The sequence below is a fragment of the Ochotona curzoniae genome, unplaced genomic scaffold, assembly GCF_017591425.1.
Source record: "Ochotona curzoniae isolate NIBS_2020 unplaced genomic scaffold, NIBS_Ocur_1.0 scaffold_4937, whole genome shotgun sequence".
NCBI lineage: Eukaryota > Metazoa > Chordata > Mammalia > Lagomorpha > Ochotonidae > Ochotona > Ochotona curzoniae.
The window spans coordinates 2422897-2441240 of NW_024467126.1; the positions used below are offsets into that span (position 1 = coordinate 2422897).

An 18344-nucleotide genomic window follows, 5' to 3' on the forward strand; every position below is an offset into this window, starting at 1 on the left:
TCCCTGCCTCACTTGGAGTGTCTGTCACCACCATGTCACCGATCCTGCCCTACAGGACTGCAGCGGCTCGCGCAAGGATTCAGCAGCACGTGGCGAGGCTTCAGGATCCTGCCCCGTGAGAAAGGCCTGGGCGCCAGGCCGGGGCGAGTCCAGCTGTAACATGCATTGTCGGAGAACGAGGCTCGGAGAGGAATATTCTGTTGCCGACCCAGGCAGAACTTTTACTCCCTTCTGTCTTATCCAAGTTGAAGACGTGAAGAATGATTCTAAGGGATACACTACAGAATTTTGCTAGACTATTTCTTTTCATGAAAATTACTATTTCTTTTATAAAGATGTTTTATTTTTTTAAAGATTTATTTATTGGAAAGCCAGATATACAGAGAGGAGGAGAGACAGAGAGGAAGATCTGTCCGATGATTCACTCCCCAAGTGGCTGAAATGGCTGGAGCCGAGCTGACCCGAAAGCGAGAGCCAGGAGTTCCCTCTGGGTCTTCCACGTGGGTGCCGGGCCACCAAGTAATTTTTCTTTACACCAAATATTTTAAAAAGAACATTCTGTTCTTTCAATGTTACAAGTAGTAAGGGTGACATTACAGATGTTAAGCTGCCTGTGATGGCAGTTCCCCTACAGTGGCAGCCTAATCCTCTACACCACCACACCAGCCCCACCAAAGTGATTTAATCATTAAAATTCTGCTGCCTGGGCCCAGTGAGACAGTGTGACGGCTAAAGTCCTCGCCTTGAACGTGCCCGGGGTCCCATATTGGCGTCAGTTCTAATCCCGACAGCTCCGCTTCCCACAAGGGCCCTGCTTGTGGCCGGGGAGAGCAGTGGAGCACAGCTCAGATCTTTGGGACTCTGCACCTATGTGGGAAACCTTGAAGATGCTCCTGGCTCCCAGCTTTGGATCGGCTCAGCTCCAGCCATTGCGCTCACTTGGGGCGTGAATCATTGGACGGAAGATCTTCCTCTCCCTCTACTCTCTGTATGTCTGCTTTTCCAATAAAAAATAAATAAATCTTAAAAAAAATAAAGAGGGGAGCCACAACATTATGCATGCGCCCGATACTGTTTAACAAGCTGTCTGGGCCTGGTGTGGTAGCCTAGTGGCTAAAATTCTCCCCTTGCATGCGCTGTGATCCCATCTGGTTGTCAGTTTAGATCCCATCCAGCACCCTGCTTGTGGCCTGAGAAAGCAGTTGAGGACGGCCCAAAGCCTTGGGACTCTATGCACGTGGGAGACTAGAAGAAACTCCTGGCTTTTGATCAGCTCAATTCTAGCCATTGCAGTCACCTGGGGAGTGAACCAGCAGATCTCTCTTTAACACTGCCTTGCCAATGAAAATAAATGTTTTTAAAAAATTATATATACACATACATGATCATGTACATAATCAGAATTAAATTCTGTGGGGCCTAGTGGCTAAATTCTTTGCCTGTTACATTCCCCGGGATCCCATATGGGCGCCGGTTCTAATCCAGTTGGCCGTACTTCCCATCCAGCTCCCTGCTTGCCGCCTGGGAAAGCAGTGGAGGACGGCCCAAGGCCTTGGGACCCTGCACCCGCGTGGGAGACCTGGCTTCAGATTGGCTCAGCTCCAGCCCTGCAGCCACTTGCAGAGTGAATCATTACATGGAAGATATTTCCTGTCTCCTCTCTGTATATCTGACTTTCCAATAAAAGAAGAATCTTAAAAAAAAAAATCCGCTGTCCAATTAAGTCAGCATTAGCCACATGTGTCTAATTGTAACAATTAAAAATTCATTTCTTAGACAGCTGTGTAGTCGGCATGTATCAGGTACACACAGTGGTTCGGAGAGGACAGTGTCATCAAGACATTTCCCTGGGTAAACATGTCCGCAGCTGTCGCCAGGGAACCTTGCGAACCAAGAGGCCTGCCTTCCCGGGGAATGCGGCAGCTCACACGGGCCTTGCCCCCTCTCCCACTCGTGTCTGTGTGTGCAGAGCACAGATCTCTGCCATCCTCCCCTCCTCTATCTCAAATTGAAGATTTTTCTTCAGCTGTTGGGACTAACACAGGTGTAAAACGTGGGGAAAGTGCTGTGAGCTAGCAAGCAGTGTGCGTTGACTTGTTTCCATCAGGGGACAGGAAGCCTGCAGTGGGCCGTCCGCGCCTGGGCTGGTCCGAGGGCTGTGGAAACAGTGGTGAGCGTCCACAAGCCTTCGTGGAAACAGTCAGTGACGTCACAGTGCTGCCGACCACGGCCACTCTTTTCCTGCTCAATTATGACAATTCCTTTCTTTTGAGCGATCATAATTATTTTAGTCAAAACATAATCCTAGCGGAATATTGACATTCTAGAGAAATCTCTTTGATAATTGGGAAGCACAATGTAATCTCAAAGAAGGAAAAAAATCAGAAGGGGTGCTAATTAAAATCTGTGTTGATGTGAAGTGCATGGAGGCTGGGGCGCCCGTGTCACCTCGCGAGATCCGCCCCTCCCTACCCACACCTCCAGCACCCAGTGGTCTGACTTTTGTAGCTTAGGTACAGCTAGGAAAAGATCAGAAGATATGGTAAAATGGTACAAATGTCAGTCATAAACAAAATCATTGAAGTATTAGAAATGTTTATTTGTCAAAAAAATTTAAAAAAAAAGGGGGGTGGGAGGAGAGGAATAAAACAAGGCTAAATTTCAGCTAATGCTGTACCACGATCACAGGTCAGACACGAAACAAAACAACAAAACCCCCAATGGTCCTAGCAATTTCAAAAGATTAGCTTCGGTGTTAAGAGTCCAGAGCTAACAGAATAAAAGGCTGTTTGTCACTACATGGTCATTTTCGGGAGAGGGAATGCTGGAGGTAGGCAGGGAGAAGGACTCAACTCCTAGGAGAGCAAGATAAGAAGGCTTCCAACTGCACAGGGAGGGGCGCCAGCAGTCCTTACCTAGGGCGGCTCGGAGGCTGAGGATACAAGGAACAGAGTGAAGGGCTACAGACACTAGTGTCAAGAGGAAAGAAAAAACTCAGAAGAATTAAATTAAGAAAGAAAACATAGTTGGTCACAAACTCCTTTGTTTACTGAAACATGAAGCAATGGAAACATCCCGGCAAAGGGGACCGCGCGGAGCAAGTTGTCATACATGACCGCAGCCCGAGGGTTCAGTCCGCAATTATCCTACCTGAAAGAGAGCACAACAGAGAGCTTACTGAGGGCCTGGAGAGCGGCTGGTCCGAGGACAAGGGCCCTGGGCCCGGCCTGCGTTCCGGGGAGAGAGAGAACAGAACAGAAGGAGGTCAGACTGGTGCACAGTCCAAGTAATTACCGAGGAGTCACAGCACACCCAGCCCTAACCGCTAGGCTAGCGATAAGCCATCGCCCGCTCTTCCCTGGAAGCGTGGCCTCTACAAGGCTACCCAGAGCAAGCAAGGGCACACACACCGTTGAAAGCGCACTTTAAGCACGGGGTCTTGGAAACGTGAGAGATGCTTACGAGATCCCATAAGCAGCAAGCCAACTGCACTGTTCTAAGTGTGTTTTTCATTTCACATAAAACTTTCAGAAATGAGTCATGAAGAATATGGGGTCTCAAGGAGAAACAGGTCATTCCACACACCTAGAGGTCACAATGTCATGTGCCAACAGTTCCCCGAACTGACCAAATCTCCCTCGCCAAATCCAAAATGAATCACTCCTAGAGTTCTCTAATTCTTGCAGTCACGATGGAACTCCAGACATCAATGGCTGGAGGGAAAATAAAAGTTAACTCACACCAAGTTCCTCTACTTATTACAAAGGGCCAAATCTTGGTCTTGATCTGTGCCAATCGACTTCAAAAGCTGTGACGGTCTTGGATCAGCTCTGCTAGGGTGAGACCCGAATTTGGCTCCCCAACTGTTCTGGAGTGTTTCCTCCTGGCAGCCTCGTTAACATCGGGCTCCTGGGACTGAACCAACACAGAGTTACTCAGTCCATCTGAGGGTCACATCTGGAAGGTGAGTTTCTTCAACAGTCATCACTAGATAGTTAGTTGAACAACCACTGCTTGCACTTCACTTAACGCCCAGCCATGCCCTTTCACAGACCAAAATAAATTTACATAATTTCACTTTGGAACAAACTTGGCAGAAATAGCGGGGATCTGGGGTTATTTTCTACCTCCTGACAGAGGAGCCATAAAAGCTATGCGCACAGCTACGGGCTGCGCGAGCGTGTCCCTCACACGCAGCCGCACGCGTACCGCTGCACACGGGCCTCAGGGTCAAGGGCATCACAGCTTCCTGCTGCTCTGCCAGCCCAGGGGCAGCTGGGTAACTTGGCTCCTAGGACTGCCTCCAGCGATGCTCACCAAGGTGCAGGGAAGACCAGGGGACCACAATGTAGCACGCGGCCATTTCTACTTGCAAATGTTATCAATCTCTGGATAGGCTTAATTATTTCTGCCATTCTAATTCCTTTAGTACTCACTTCCTAAAATCCAACGGTTGGATCTTTTATATACACAAGAATGTTTACCAGTTAGATTCTTTCCTTGCAAAACAGCAGTTGCCAGAAGCAATGGGAAGTTTCTGGCTTTAAACTCAGGGTTTAGTGACCAGAGCAGGGTGCTTGCCGTTCCTGAGGAAATGGCTGCACGGGCACAGCGTGGCTTCCAGGCAAGTGTCTTGGAGCAAAACATGACAGATTTTTGGGCCTTTTTCTGCCTTGCAAATATCATTTGAAGAGTTATTTTTTTTTAACACAGGCTAAGGGCACAAGACAATTGCATGGCCAACCAGAAGACGGACATCCTCCTCACCAGGCTCTCTGCTCCGGCTGGCAGCGCCAACGCAGGGGTTTGATTTCAGGGACCTCCCTTCCCTCTAACAAATGATTTTTTAGGTGGCTAAGTTCCCTTCCTGGTAAAGGAAAAACCACCTGAAGCCTCTGCGTCAGGAGGGGCCGTGGGCGACGGCCCGGCACCCTGCAGCCTCCGGGCGGCTGCTCACCTGGCCAGCCCCACGGGGGCATTAACACCCAGAGCGCAAAGCTCTCCTACCTTGGAGCAACAGTCTTAACATAGGCTGGTTTTCTATTTTTCTGTACCAAGTCTGCTTACAACGGATTAAATATGACTAGCAAACTAGTTTGCCGTTTTCTCAGAAGGAACAAGTTAGCCACGTTACAACCTGGGGAGCTTGGCAGCTTGTCCTCACTGCCTGCCGTCTGTACCCCTGGCTACCGCCCCAAAGCCAAGCGGCGTCTCCGGCCTCCTCTCGGAAGCAGCGGTGCTTGTTGGATACCGACGGAACAGAATCTCTGAGCCCACCCGGCCAGCTCTCACCTCCAGTTTTTAAAAGGCTGAGTACCGCGCCCGGTCCGCATACTGCTCCCGCTCATACCGGGCCATGTCGTAGAGGGAATTCCGCGCGGCCGCCGACGCCTGGGACAGCTCACTCTCGGGCCCGTAACCGTAGCCCTCTCCGACCGTGGGGAGCACAGCGGCAGCGCGGCGCAGGGGGCTTCTGTCCCTTCCGTAGTAGGAGGAAGAGGTGGCGGCGGCGGCGGCCATGGCGGCTGAGGTGGCGGCCCCCGAGGTCTGAAGCAGGTGTCTGTCGTAGGGATCCACGGAGGTGGAGCTGAGGTGGCTGGTCACGGCCGTGCCCTGCACTTGCGGCAGGTGGGACATGGTCTGCTCCGCGTAGTTGTACGCAGAGGCAGCTGCCGCCGCCGCCACCGCCTCGTACGAGCGCACGCGGTAGCGCTTATAGTAGTCAAGGGCTCCGTAGGCGTCGTTGTAATACACGGACTCCCCGTAGCCCATGGTGTACGGCGTGCGCACTGCCCCGTACTGTTCATTGTACTGCTCAGTGAAGTCCGCCACGCGGCCCGTCCGGTCTACCGGGCACTCTTTGGACCAGTGCCCCTCTTTCCCGCACCGATAGCAGCCGCTCTGGTCTCCCATCCCGGGCGCAGTCCTGAGCCGGCTGGTGGACAACTGCACGTGCATCCGCTTGCCTTGAAGAAACAGACGCAAGATTCACTATCCTCCTCACAATTCCGATCAACTAGTTAGTGTAAGATACACAGACTAGAAACCCTCTCAAAATGTTAAACCCTTAAACCCTCTCAAAATGTATTTGAAATTAACAGATAAGAGTTAGAAAATTTTAAGTCCTCAGAGACCCAGCGACACGTTGTTTACAGAGACCAGACTCCCTGTCTGTCTGTCTGCCTTTTCCTTCTCCAAACTCAGAAACCGAAACGCTGTTTCTCAGTGTGAAGGCTGTTACTGACTGCAATGACACAAAGCACGCCAGTGCCTCCACATCCGTGCACCCACCTGGGTGTCCTCGGCCCGCACGCGACAGCGGCGCTGACGGGAGCTCTCCGGCTGGGTCCCCGTCTCCCCTGCCGAGACCTGCGAGTCCCAAAACCCTCCAGATTTCAGCCCTGTTCCCACTCGTCTCTGCCCACCGCAGGGGAAAACCACTTGACCAAGCTCACTCAAAAACCCTAAAAGGGGCAGGATGTAACCAAATAATGCAACCATCAGCAGCATTTGATCCTGCATGTAGTTCACAACTTTTTTTATACATAATTACCGACTTATTTAAAATTTAGCTTAAACCTAGAGGCTGCTGAGCACCCACATTCACACCTGGGACTCCAGAACTGACCAGCACTAAGAGCCAGGACAAAAAAACAGCTTTCGCTTCCAGCTCCGATACCATCAAAACCCGTCACCCTGGCTGACGACACCACCCAGTCTATTAAAGCAGTTTAAGGAAAGTTCTAGCCGATTCTTAGCCCCAAACAGCCCAGGGCTCTGGAGAGCAAGTGTTTCCACTTGTGGCCCGGGCGGCTGGAGCAGAGGCTGAGAACAAAGGCTTGCTGCCCTCCCAGGGCTGCTCAGTCAGTCCCCACTCGTCCTCACTTCTTGTTCCGGACAGGCACAGCCCTGCGGTGACGGGCTCCTCGGCCCGCTGCGTGCAGCCTGGCTGGGAAGGGCGCTGGGAGCAGCTGCGCGGTCTCCGGCGACGGAGCGAGGCTCTGCAGCAGGATGGCCTCAGACAGTCCTGCCACACGACCGCGCTGCCCCCACGCCAGCGTCCCGCAGCTGCCACCTCCACCCGCAAGCCCTTTCTCTTACAAACATACAGATGCCCAGGCTTTTGAGCTCCAGCACCCAGTAGACACCAGGGTGTCTACAGACACCCATGTCACCAGGGCTGGAACGCCGCATGGTGCCCACAGCGTTCACAGCCGCTGCTCCCACACGGAGATGCCCATCCCAATGCCTAGATGCTATTAACGGGGAACTGGGGCCGTGATTTGTATCTCAAATCTAGTGTTTCCTATAATTTAGAGGATTACAAATTACTCCACCATCAAACACGCCTGATGGCACAGGCTGTGCAAGACACAAACTTTTCCAATTCTCAAGTCAGAGGAACTGTGCCAGCTCCACAGCAACCGAGGTGCAGGCCCGGAAGGAACACGTTCACGAAAAAAAAAAATCAACAAACTCGAGGTCAGTTTCTGCACTGATGTCTCCCTAACACCAATCTTCATTTCTACCTTTTTTTTTTTAAAAGATTTACTTTACTTTTATTGTAAAGTCATATATACAGAGAAGAGGAGAGACAGAGAGGAAGATGCTCTGTCCACTGATTCATTCCCCAGGCAGCCACAAGGGCCGGTGCTGTGCCAATCCAAAGCCAGGGACTTGGAGCTTCCTCCTGGTCTCCCACAAAGATGCAGGGTCCCAAGGCTTTGTGCCATCCTTGACTGCTTTCCCAGGCCGCAGGCAGGGAGCTGGCTGGGAAGTGGGGCTGCCGGGATTAGAACCAGCGCCCATACGGGATCCTGTCATGTGTAAGATAAGCACTTCAGCCACTAGGCCATTGTATAGGGCCCCATTTCTACATTTTACAAGGTGGTTATTATTAAGTCTATAAGCATCTGTGAAGGATCTAATTCTGTAGTTATGAAATGCGGGCCCCCTGCTTTTCTGCTGGGACTTTGAGGGTCCTGTGGGCTGACACGCTGAGGACAGCAAGGGCCCAGAAGGCGGACAACAGGCATTCAAAGATGATCATGACTTGGGCCCGGCACGGTGGCCTAGCAGTTAAAGTCCTCGGCTTGAATGTGCCGGGATCCCATATGGGCGCTGGTTCTAATCCCGGCAGCTCCACTTCCCATCCAGCTCCCTGCTTGTGGTCTGGGAAAGCAACTGAGAACAGCACAAAGCCTTGGGTCCCTGCACCGGTGTGGGAGACCTGGAAGAAGCTTCAGGCTCCTGGCTTGGGATCTGCCCAGCACTGGCCGTCGCAGCCACTTGGGGAGTGAACCAGAGGGCGAAGGATCTTCCTCACTGTAAATCTGACTTTACAATTAAAATAAATGAAAAAAAAGCAAGAACAAAAAACAAACCTATATGATTCAAGATATCCTCTTCCTAATTACACGTGCTTTAGTAGAGTATTAAACTCACACTCAGCCTAAGCCAAATCTCCAATTACCTGACTGCCTTTATCATTTTATCCCTTTCATTTAATTGCACATTAAAATGGTAACGGCAAATAGTACCGTGCTAGTGAAATCAGCAGAATTCTTCCTCATTTTACACTAAAAACGCAGAGACACGTAAATAAGCAAGCTTAGCTCGCATTTAAATACCTTTCTAAGCACAGCAGAAACCCTCGTGGGTGCGGCCACTCCGGTCACCACATGGTGCCTCAGCAGCACTGTCCCCCAGCCTCGCCACCCTCCTGTGACGTGAGGCACGGCTGGCAGCAATCATCAACTATTTGCAAACAGGGAAAATGAAGTTGAGAGAGCTTGAGCACCTGAAAGCCCCGCCACGTTCTCTGCAGGGGGGAAGTTGTGTGTGGCACCAGTGCGACCACAGGCACAAGGTGACACCGTGAATCATTCTGTAAGGCCTGCGAAGATGTTACAGCCACACGAGCTCTGCCCCAAAGGTCCCCCACCCCTGCAGAGCACCAAGGGCCAAGGAGGGGTGCAGGGTGCGTGCTGGGAACCAGACAGGCTGAAGTGAGGGACACGTGACAGTGCTCAAACTTTCTTAGATCGTTCTGCTCAGTTCTGCCTTTTCTCTCACTTCTGTTCCGCCCTGCTTTCCACGCCCAGCAGTAAAGCCCGACTTGGTGCACTTACAGACCTGGTGGCTAGTGGCACCCTGATGACACAACACGCTTCTGGAGTCGTACATGCCACCTTCATGTGACAGTCATGCCGACATGGCCTAAATAAAGCCCATCTTCTCAGGTGGCCCGACCGGAAGCCCCTCAGGAGGGTCACGCTGTCGCGCAGCCCGAGCACTTTCACGAACGCCCTTTCTCCCCTGTGGCCACGGCCTGCCCGCCCATGCAGGGCTTCCTCTAAGCATTCTTGGCCCTCTTTCCCAGGGGCAATATGAATACAAACCGTGTTTAAAACCACAGCCAGGGATGCCCGGGGCCCCACGGGATCACGGAGCCCGCGGTGGGCGATGCAGCGTTGTGCAAGGCGAGCTCGGCAAGCCCACGGAATCACGCTTAAGAGCGGAAAACACGATGAGGTGCCCACCCTGCCCGGCCCAGGGGGCAAGCCCGCAGCCAGCACCCCCTCCCCCAGTTCACCTTGAAACTCTGTGTTATCAAGGCCCCTGATGGCCTCCACCGCGTCCTCCGCCCGCTCCATGTGCACGAAGGCATAATCTTTCACGATGTCACACTCGATGACCGGCCCGTACTCCTCGAACTTGGCCCGCAGCTCCTGGTTGGTGCACGTGGGGCTGATGTTGCCCACGTGTAGCTTGGTCGAGGCTTTGCTCTTGTTCTTGCTGGCTTCCACGTTGATGTTCACGCCGTGCAGCTTGTAGTGGTGCAGGTTGCGGATGGCATCCTCGGCCGCCGTCTTGTCCTCGATGTGCACGAAGCCGTAGTTCTTGATGATGTCACATTCCAGCACCTTCCCGTACTGCTCGAACAGGGAGCGGATCTCCTGCTCCGTGGCCTCCCGGGGCAGGTTGCCGATGAACAGCTTCACCATCCTGGACAAGAGCCTGGCACACACCAAACCAGATTTTTTTCTTTTCTTTTTTTTTTTTTTTTAAAGAAACTGGGGCCTGGAGAGGTTTGGGAGTGAACACCCCACAGGGTTTCACATTAATCCTACAAAAGTTTCCGGTCCTTTCCAGCCTGTCACCCAAGGACTTCCCTCCTCCTGCCAGACGGGAAGCGATGGTTGGTTTGAGGGGCAGTGTGTGCTGCGTGGGGACACGCGAAAAGGGGACGTCGGGGTCGGCAGCACATGAGGCGCCTTAGGGAACAGGGGCGCCGGGGTCACGTGTTCCCCCTCCCCCCCATAGGAAAAAAAGTCCAGGCAGAAGCGAGAAGCGTCGGAGCGCCCCTGGGTGATGGGGTTTTGGAGGGAAACCCGGGTGTCTCTCCGCCCCCTCCGTGCGCTATCATCTTTCCGGAATAAAAAGGTCCTCGGATCCCCCTCTTCGCCCCACGCCGGGACCCCACTCTCCAGCTCCGACACCCCAACAAAGGCTCGACCCGACCCCTGCCCCGCCCCCTCCGGACTCGCGGCCCCGCCTCCTCCCGTTGTCTCTCCCTGGCACCTCCCGTCTCAAGACGAAGGAACGAGCTGAAATCCCCTGCCATCCCCGTCCCGCCAGAGACCCAGCCCGTCCCCGGGCTCCCCAACACACCCCGACGAACACCGTCCGTACCTCCGGGCGGCGGGCGGCGGTGGCGGCGGCTCCCGCGTCAGAAGACAACCCTACAAAATGGCGACGGCCGCTCGAGCCTCGGCGCGACCGGGCCCTTTCTGGCGCGCCAGCTCACGCACGCGCGAGTGTGCGTTTCCTCCGACCCCGCCCCTTCGCGGGAGCCGGGCTGCCAATCCCGAGGCCTCCTTTAAATGACGGGGGGCGGGGCCGGCTGCTGACGAAGGCTGCGGAGCAGAGGTCAGCCCGCCCTCGGCCCTAGTTAGCCAATCACCGCCCTCGAAGATGGTTGGCAAATCAGGCGTCAGTAGGGTTCCGGACGCAACCACTGTCTGGGCGAAGTCGGAAGCTGGGGGGGGCGAGTCGTCGCTCACCATCACAATGGACCGTGCTATCCGGCGGGAGGGGGGTGCCTGATGACAAAGGCTCATCTCCTAGGTAACTGCCCACGACTGGTCCTGGTGAGTTGCCTGGGGGCGCCGTCTGGGGCAGCGCGCCACTTGTATAAGCCAACCTAGGCTTTTTTTTTTTTTAATAGCATTTTAAACATAATTAGAATTTTACATTTGAAAAAAACTTAATTTTATTATTCTTCTTAATTGTAAATCTGTTATACCTTTGTGAAGAAACAGAGCCAAGGGGCAGGAAACAGGACAGGTGTGAAGGATGTTGTTGTGCCTAGGCTGCTGCCCTGGGGCGCGCTTGTTTCGCTCTTGCATGCGTATGGGTTGGCGTCCCCTTTGTGTGGCCACCACAGTTGCTGTCCGTCGGTGAGCCTCTTGGGGGAGACACTTGGTGGTCAGGGACCCTGAGAGACTCCATGTCCACACACGACGCTGCTGCAGGTCTGTGCCACCGGGATTCCCAATTCAGCTGCCGCCCAAGGACACCTCCTGGTGGCACATCCAAGTGGCTCCCTCTCACCCCTCAACCAAGCTTCGACATAGATAGAGATGGATGGGCTGAGGGGTGCTTTATTAGTCATGGCCTTTTTAATTTGATATCTACTTATTTCTATTTGAAAGGCAGAGTTAGAGAGAATCTTCCATCTGCTGGTTCATTCCCCAAATGGCCACAAAGGCCAGAGCTGAACTGATGCAAACTGATCCAAAGCTGGGAGCTTGGCGCTTCTTCCTCTCCCAGTTGCTTCACTTCCATTCCAGCTCCCTGCTAACCATGTGCCTGAAAGGGTGTAGGGACATGGTCCAAACCCCTGGGCCCCTGGGCCGCTGCCACCCACGTGGCAGACAGAGCTCTGGCGGGCTGTTGTAGCTAGCTTTCAAATAAGTACATCTTAAAAAAAATATTTTTAAGATCTATTTTGTGCTCGCTTCAGCAGCACATATACTAAAATTGGAATGATTCAGAGAGGATTAGCATGGCCCCTGCGCAAGGATGACATGCAGATTCGTGAAGCGTTCCATATTTTTATGCTTGCTGTATTTTGTTCATTGAAATTCATACTACCTGTTCAACATTTTCTGACCCTTTCCTCATGTTATAGGCATTGGATAATTGATTTGCAATTCATGAGTAGCAATGGCAATAACAAGTCATTTTCGTGCAAGTCTTTTTCCCTCCTCCTGTTCATTTCCTTAGAATGGAGTACTGGAAGGAATTCCTGAGTCAGAAAGATTATCTATGTGAAGGTGCGTCATGTGGCTTGATAAATTCCCTTCTGGAGTATTTGTGATCATGTAATGTTTCTGTTCCATGTCTTCCAACCTGAGATCATTTAATAAATATAGTTTTGTTTTCCATCTTCCATTACTGAAATGGATGAATACTATCACAGTTGCATATTTTGTTTTTTAGTTTGCAGTTAAGTGAGTTGTCAACTTATGATCTTAATAATTTTCTTCTTGGAGCTCTGTGCTTTCTTAGTAGTCATGTGCATATCTGTGGAGGTGAGAGAGGAGTTAGAGTGGGTGGTAGGCAGTTAGGGTATTCTGGGTCCCCCGAGTAAAAAGAGAATTTCCCCACCATGTCTTGGATTCACCAGAGCACGTTTCTTCCAAGGGACAGGGGTGCTATTAGCATATCAATTCCCCACCTGAAGTATCGGCCATCCCCTCTGGCTATTGTGGGAGGGCCTCAGGCTGATCTCTTTATCATTGAAAGGAGTAATACACCTCTGCCTAAGGCCTGGAATGTCCTATGTCTGGTATCTCTGTGACCTTTTGTCCCAAGGCCAGGTACCATGGAAACCAGGAATTTTCTTTGTTTATGGAGAAACATCTTTGAGGGAAACCTTTAAAAGGAGCATTCCCCCGCCATCAATACGGGTTCTTATTTTCCTGCCACTATGGCAGAGCACTGGGGTCCTTTTCCTCCTGCCATTATGGCAGGGGGTGAGGGTCCTTTCTATCTCAAAGCCCCCTTCCGTCACTAGGACGGGAGTCTTCTCAGTTTTTCTAATAAATCTTGCGTTAAAACTAAACTGTGACGCATGAAAATTCTTCTTTCCTGCGAGACAAGAATTTGAGGCTGCTGCCATACTCGGAGTCAAAAATCCTGCAACAGAGGTATTCATAACAATAAAATGACTCTCTTTTGGACAAAGAAAAAAAAGATTGATTTTATATTGGAAAGGCAGATACACAGATAGGAGGTAAAGATCTTCCACCTGTTGGTTCACTCCCTAAATGGCTGCCATGGCCGAGCTGAGCTGATCAGGAGCCAGGAACTTCTTCTAAGAAGAGTCTCTACTGCGAGTGCAGCGTCCCAAGGCTTGAGGCCGTCCTCTGCTGCTTGCCCAGGCATAAGCAGGGAGCTGGATGGGAAGTGGAGCAGCCAGGATGCCAACTTTAGCCCATATTGGATTCTGGTGCTTGCAAGAGGAGTATTTGCCAATTGAGCCATCACGCTGGGCCCATTCTGATTTTTTTTATTATTGTGGACATTTCCAGTAAGACACAAATGCAGAGAATTTTGGCGGTGAGCTCCAGGAACCCATTCTCCAGCATTTCATTGAGCCCTTCCTTTCTCTTGCTCACGTACTGCGCCCTAACGTCACTCCCACTGAATTTCACTGTCACCATCAGCTTTTGTGCTCAGAGTTCTCTGAGTTGTCACAAAATGTCCTTCTATGGTTGTTTTCTTCTCCTAAAGATTAGTTATGTATTTGAAAGGCAGTCAGATTTTCTACCTGCAGGTTCACACCCTAAACGGCTGCTGTGGCTGAAGTCAGGGACAGGGAGCTCCATCCAGGTCTGCCATCAAGTGCAGGTGGCAGGGACCCACACGCTTGGGTCATCGTCTGCTGATTTCCCAGGTTCATTAGCAGAGAGTTGCATCAGAGGTGGAGCCACTGGAACTTAAAATAGTGATTATATGGGACGCTGGCTATAGGACATTGTGACCCTAGAAGGTCAGCGAGCACAGGATTACAGTTTAGTGGACAGTATTTGCATGAGAACAACCGAATGGCTACCTTTTGTATACCTGATGGGAGATCATTTGTATAAGAATGGTTCATTCAGGCCCAGCGCGGTGGCGCAAGTGGTTGGGGTCCTCGCCTTGCATGCCCGGGATCCCATATGGGCGCCGGTTGCTTCCCTTCCAGCTCCCTGCCTGTGGCCTGGGAAAGCAGCCGAGGACGGCCCAAAGCTTTGGGACCCTGCACCCGCGTGGGAGACCCGGAGGAGGCTCCTGGCTTCGGATCAGCATAGCATCGGCTGTTGCACTCACTTGGGGAGTGAATCATCGGACGGAAGATCTTCCTCTCTGTCTCTCCTCTCTGTGTATCCACCTTTCCAATTAAAAATAATAAAAATAAATCTTTAAAAAAAATTTTTTTAAAAGAGAACGGTTCATTCACAGCCTGTGAATGGACACTTGCTGGAATATACAAAACAACAGGAGTTCCAATCAAGAGTATGAAAACAGTTGATGGGTCTTGTTGACAAGCTCAATACTTCCTCCCTTACCACCCCCCCCATGGACTCTCAGTGTAAAAAGTCTGATGTCACTAATAAACTTCGGTCCACGCGTGTTATCAGCTCCGTGCGCCAAGTCCATCGCTGCGGGACAGCGACAGCTGGCGTCATAGGAAGTGGCTTAACTTGCTGTGCTACAAAGCCAGCCCATGTTGTTTTCATCTAAATAAGGTCTGTCGTGTGTTTGTATAAAGTATGTAGGTGTCATATTGTGTTGGATGGTTTTCATGCTTTTTTTTCCCCCACTAAGTGCTGTATTGCCAAGTGACATGTGGTGGGAGACCACATCCTTTACTTAGCCATCCCCGGGTACAGATTACGAGGTCTCCATGTGTATAGGGTGCAATGTAAGTGCACCCTAATTCTGAGGACGCGGGAGGGGTTGACCCCAGGATGACGTCGCTAGGCCACAGGGTACAAGTGGCACTCTCCTGTAGATACCTGTGCCCGCTGCCCCCAGCTGCAGCGTGAAGGGCTATGCGCAGGCTTGGTGTTACCGCTAGTCTAAAAGGCATAAAGTAGTACTTGACTGTTGCTTTCGCGTGTCATCTGCTCATGAATAACCTTACACAGCTCTCTTTGTTGTTGTTGATTTGAAAGGCAGAATGACTAGAAGACCTTTAGTCCACCAGTTTACTTGCCAGATGACCACAGCAGCCAGGGTGTGCTCGAAGCCAGGAGCCAGGAAGGCCATGCTGCTGGGCAGCAGTGACCCAAGCCATCTCTGGTTGCCTTCCTGGGCATGTTCAGGAAGAGGCTGGACTGGAAGCAGAATACCTAAGATTCAAACCTCTTCTCTGATGTGGAGCAGCAGCAGAGCAAGCAGAGGCTTAACCCACAGCCCTCCAATGCTGGTCCCTACACATCTCCTCTTGTTCTCTTTGGGTTTACTCTTCTGAAAACTATCTTTGGCTCATCTTTTTAAAAAGCAGATTTACAGAGAGAGGAGAGACCTCTTCCATCTGTTGATTCACTCCCCAACTGGCCACAATGGCATCAGTTGGGCCAATCTGAGGCCAGGAGCCCAAGCACTTGGGCCATCCTCTGTTGCCTTCCCAGGCACATTGGCAGGGAGCTGGATGGGAAGTGGAGCAGCCCATATGGAATGCTGGCACCACAAGTGGAAGTTTAATATACTAAGCCAGGGTGGCAGCTCCTCTCAGGTTAAGTATCCCTCGTTGGCTCAGAGGACTTTCTCATACATTGTAGATTGCTCTGTTTGTTCAAATCTCTTCTCTCATTCTCCAGTTTTGTCCATGTTGTTTTCAATGAACCAAAATCTTATTTTCTATACAATTCATATTTTTTGTTGTTTTAAAGCTTTTTTCTAAAAGATTTATTTTCATTGGAAAAGCGGATATATAGAGAGGAGAGACAGAGAGGAAGATCTGTCCGATGATTCACTCCCCAGGCGGCTGCAACAGCCGATGCTATGCCGATCCGAAGCCAGGAGCCTCCTCCGGGTCTCCCACGCGGGTGCAGGGTCCCAAGGCTTTGGGCCGTCCTCCACTGCTTTCCCAGGCCACAGGCAGGGAGCTGGATGGGAAGTGGAGCTGCCGGGATTAGAACCGGGCCCATATGGGATCCCAGGCGTGCAAGGCGAGGACCTTAACCACTGCACCATCACGCCGGGCCCTTAAAGCTCTTTTTCTAAAGAGCTTTTTTTTTTTTTTAATTGGAAAGTCATATACACAGAGAAGAAAAGACAGAGATCTTCAGTCCAATGATTCACTCCCCAAGTGGCCACAATGGCCTGAGTTGAGCCAATCCGAAGCCAGGAACTTCTGGTTCTCCCAGGCAGGTACAGGGTCCCAAGGGCTTGGGCCATCTTTGACTGCTTTCCCAGGCCACAAGCAGTGAGCTGGATGGGAAGTGGGATCCCCAGTGTGCAAGGCGAGGACTTTAGCTGCTAGGCTACCTCGCCAGGCCCAACGCTTGTTATTATTATTTAAGATGTTCCTTTCTGCTCCTCTGGTGCATGGGGTATTCTAGATTTTTCTTCTGTTAACATTACAGTTTTTAACCTGAGGCCTGTAATCCATTTAGAGCAGGGCTTTCCAGTAGAAATGTAATGTAAGCCAGGTAGGAAGGGACTTTAGAAAGTTTGTGGAAAAACACAATTAGAATTTTATCCTAGGGCCCAGCACGATGGCGCAGTGGTTAAGGTCCTCGCCTTGCTCGCCTGGGATCCCATATGGGTGCTGGTTCTAATCCTGGCAGCCCCACTTTCCATCCAGCTCCCTGCCTGTGGCCCAGGAGAGCAGTCGAGGACGGCCCAAAGCTTTGGGACCCTGCACCCGCGTGGGAGACCCGGAAGAGGCTCCTGGCTTCGGATCAGCATAGCATCGGCCTTTGTGCTCACTTGGGGAGTGAATCATCGGACGGAAGATCTTCCTCTCTGTCTCTCCTCTCTGTATATCTGCCTTTCCAATAAAAAATTTAAAAAATAAATCTTTAAAAAAAAAAAAAGATTTTTATCCTGGTTTCCCCCCCACACCTAAATTTAAAAATTATTTTTTATATATAGAATCTATTTTCCTTGAATTTGATGAAGACTCCTTAGATGGAATTAAAACATTTGCAGGACACACATTGAAGAAGTAAAACAGTTGAAATTCTCTTTTAATAACTTTGTTGTTTCAACACCAGAAATCAGGATTAAAAATTAAGATATGGAAAAGTGTTTTCACCCCGGAGGTCCTCAAAATTTGGAAGCTTCTTCTGGCAGCATGTGGCACCCTGTGGGTGCTCGGTGGCCGGAGTCCACCTGGCAGACGGGGCCACACTGAGAACCCGTTTCTCTCTGCACTGTCACCTCTGTGGTTGGTGGTGCCTGTGTTGGTCCCATGTGTGTGCTCTTCTGTTCCACAGCCCACCTGTGCCAGTCCTACCTTGCTGCTGTTCCTGGGGGCCACACAGAGGCCTGGGGGTCGGCCGGCCCCTCACTCCACCTCCCTCAACATCACCAGTGAGTTTTTCTTGCACAGATCCATGTTGCCCCTAGGATGTTCAATGCCACCCATCCACCCACGCTCACTGCCCGGCGTGTGTGTGTGTCTGTCCCTACACACCGGATGTTAACAGTGACACCTTTAGCAATGAGCGGAGGGTAGCTGCAGTGCTCACGTGTTATTCCACGCGGCCCCGGCACGCTGCTCCACTCACATTTGTCCACACTCGCTGTGGAACGTGGAATCTGCCCAGCTTAGAAGAAAGGGAGAGCTGGTCTACCACAGTCAGCTCGGCACCCATGGGGGGCCCTGCTGTGCTGGTTCTGGACTAGCCCCCATCTATTTATTTATTTATTTTCTCATGACAGAGGACAAGTGAGGGAGGACAACTGATTGGATATCATTTGAACGAGGACACCTGATTGGCTATACAAAGCAAAAAGAGATCTTTTCAGACAGGGGTTCCATATAGGTTTATGGGAACTACATAAGCTGCTCAATACTTCCTCCCTTACCCTACGTGCGCCTCAGTCTATACAAGCCTGATGCCGCTAATAAACTTGGGCTATTTCACTAACATGGTAGTCTACGTGTGTTACTGGCTCTGTGCACCAAGTCCATCACTGCAGCGGATAAGTGTCTTGCTCAGGGCCGTGGGCCACTCATGCTAAAGACAGACCTACTGTCCTGAAAAAGCGTTTTGTGTAAGAGGTCACCAAGCAGCGGCCCATGGTGAGGGCAGGGGGAGTGTCCAGCAGCCATC

General features: G+C 51.3%; 1 protein-coding gene and 1 non-coding gene across 4 annotated transcripts; one reads left to right on the forward strand and one right to left on the reverse strand.

The window, feature by feature from the left end:
* Window positions 1–2581: 2581 nt before the first annotated feature.
* Window positions 2582–10824, reverse strand: LOC121150077 (RNA-binding protein 4). 3 transcript variants are annotated; one of them, XM_040970752.1, is made up of 4 exons: window positions 10696–10801; window positions 9596–10020; window positions 5293–5966; window positions 2582–3150 (listed from the first exon to the last, which is right to left on the reverse strand). In XM_040970752.1, exons 2-3 carry the CDS (start codon window positions 10005–10007, stop codon window positions 5302–5304), a joined length of 1077 nt encoding a protein of 358 aa, XP_040826686.1. In that variant the 5' UTR covers window positions 10008–10020; window positions 10696–10801; the 3' UTR covers window positions 2582–3150; window positions 5293–5301. The 3 variants fall into 3 exon arrangements, with proteins under 3 accessions (XP_040826686.1, XP_040826685.1, XP_040826687.1); XM_040970751.1 differs by having other exon boundaries at window positions 2582–3915; XM_040970753.1 differs by lacking the exon at window positions 5293–5966 and having other exon boundaries at window positions 10696–10824.
* A 1191-nt stretch (window positions 10825–12015) lies between these two features.
* On the forward strand, window positions 12016–12122 carry LOC121150331. Its single transcript, XR_005882950.1, has one exon. It is a non-coding gene; the product is annotated as a U6 spliceosomal RNA (small nuclear RNA).
* The last annotated feature ends 6222 nt before the right edge of the window (window positions 12123–18344 follow it).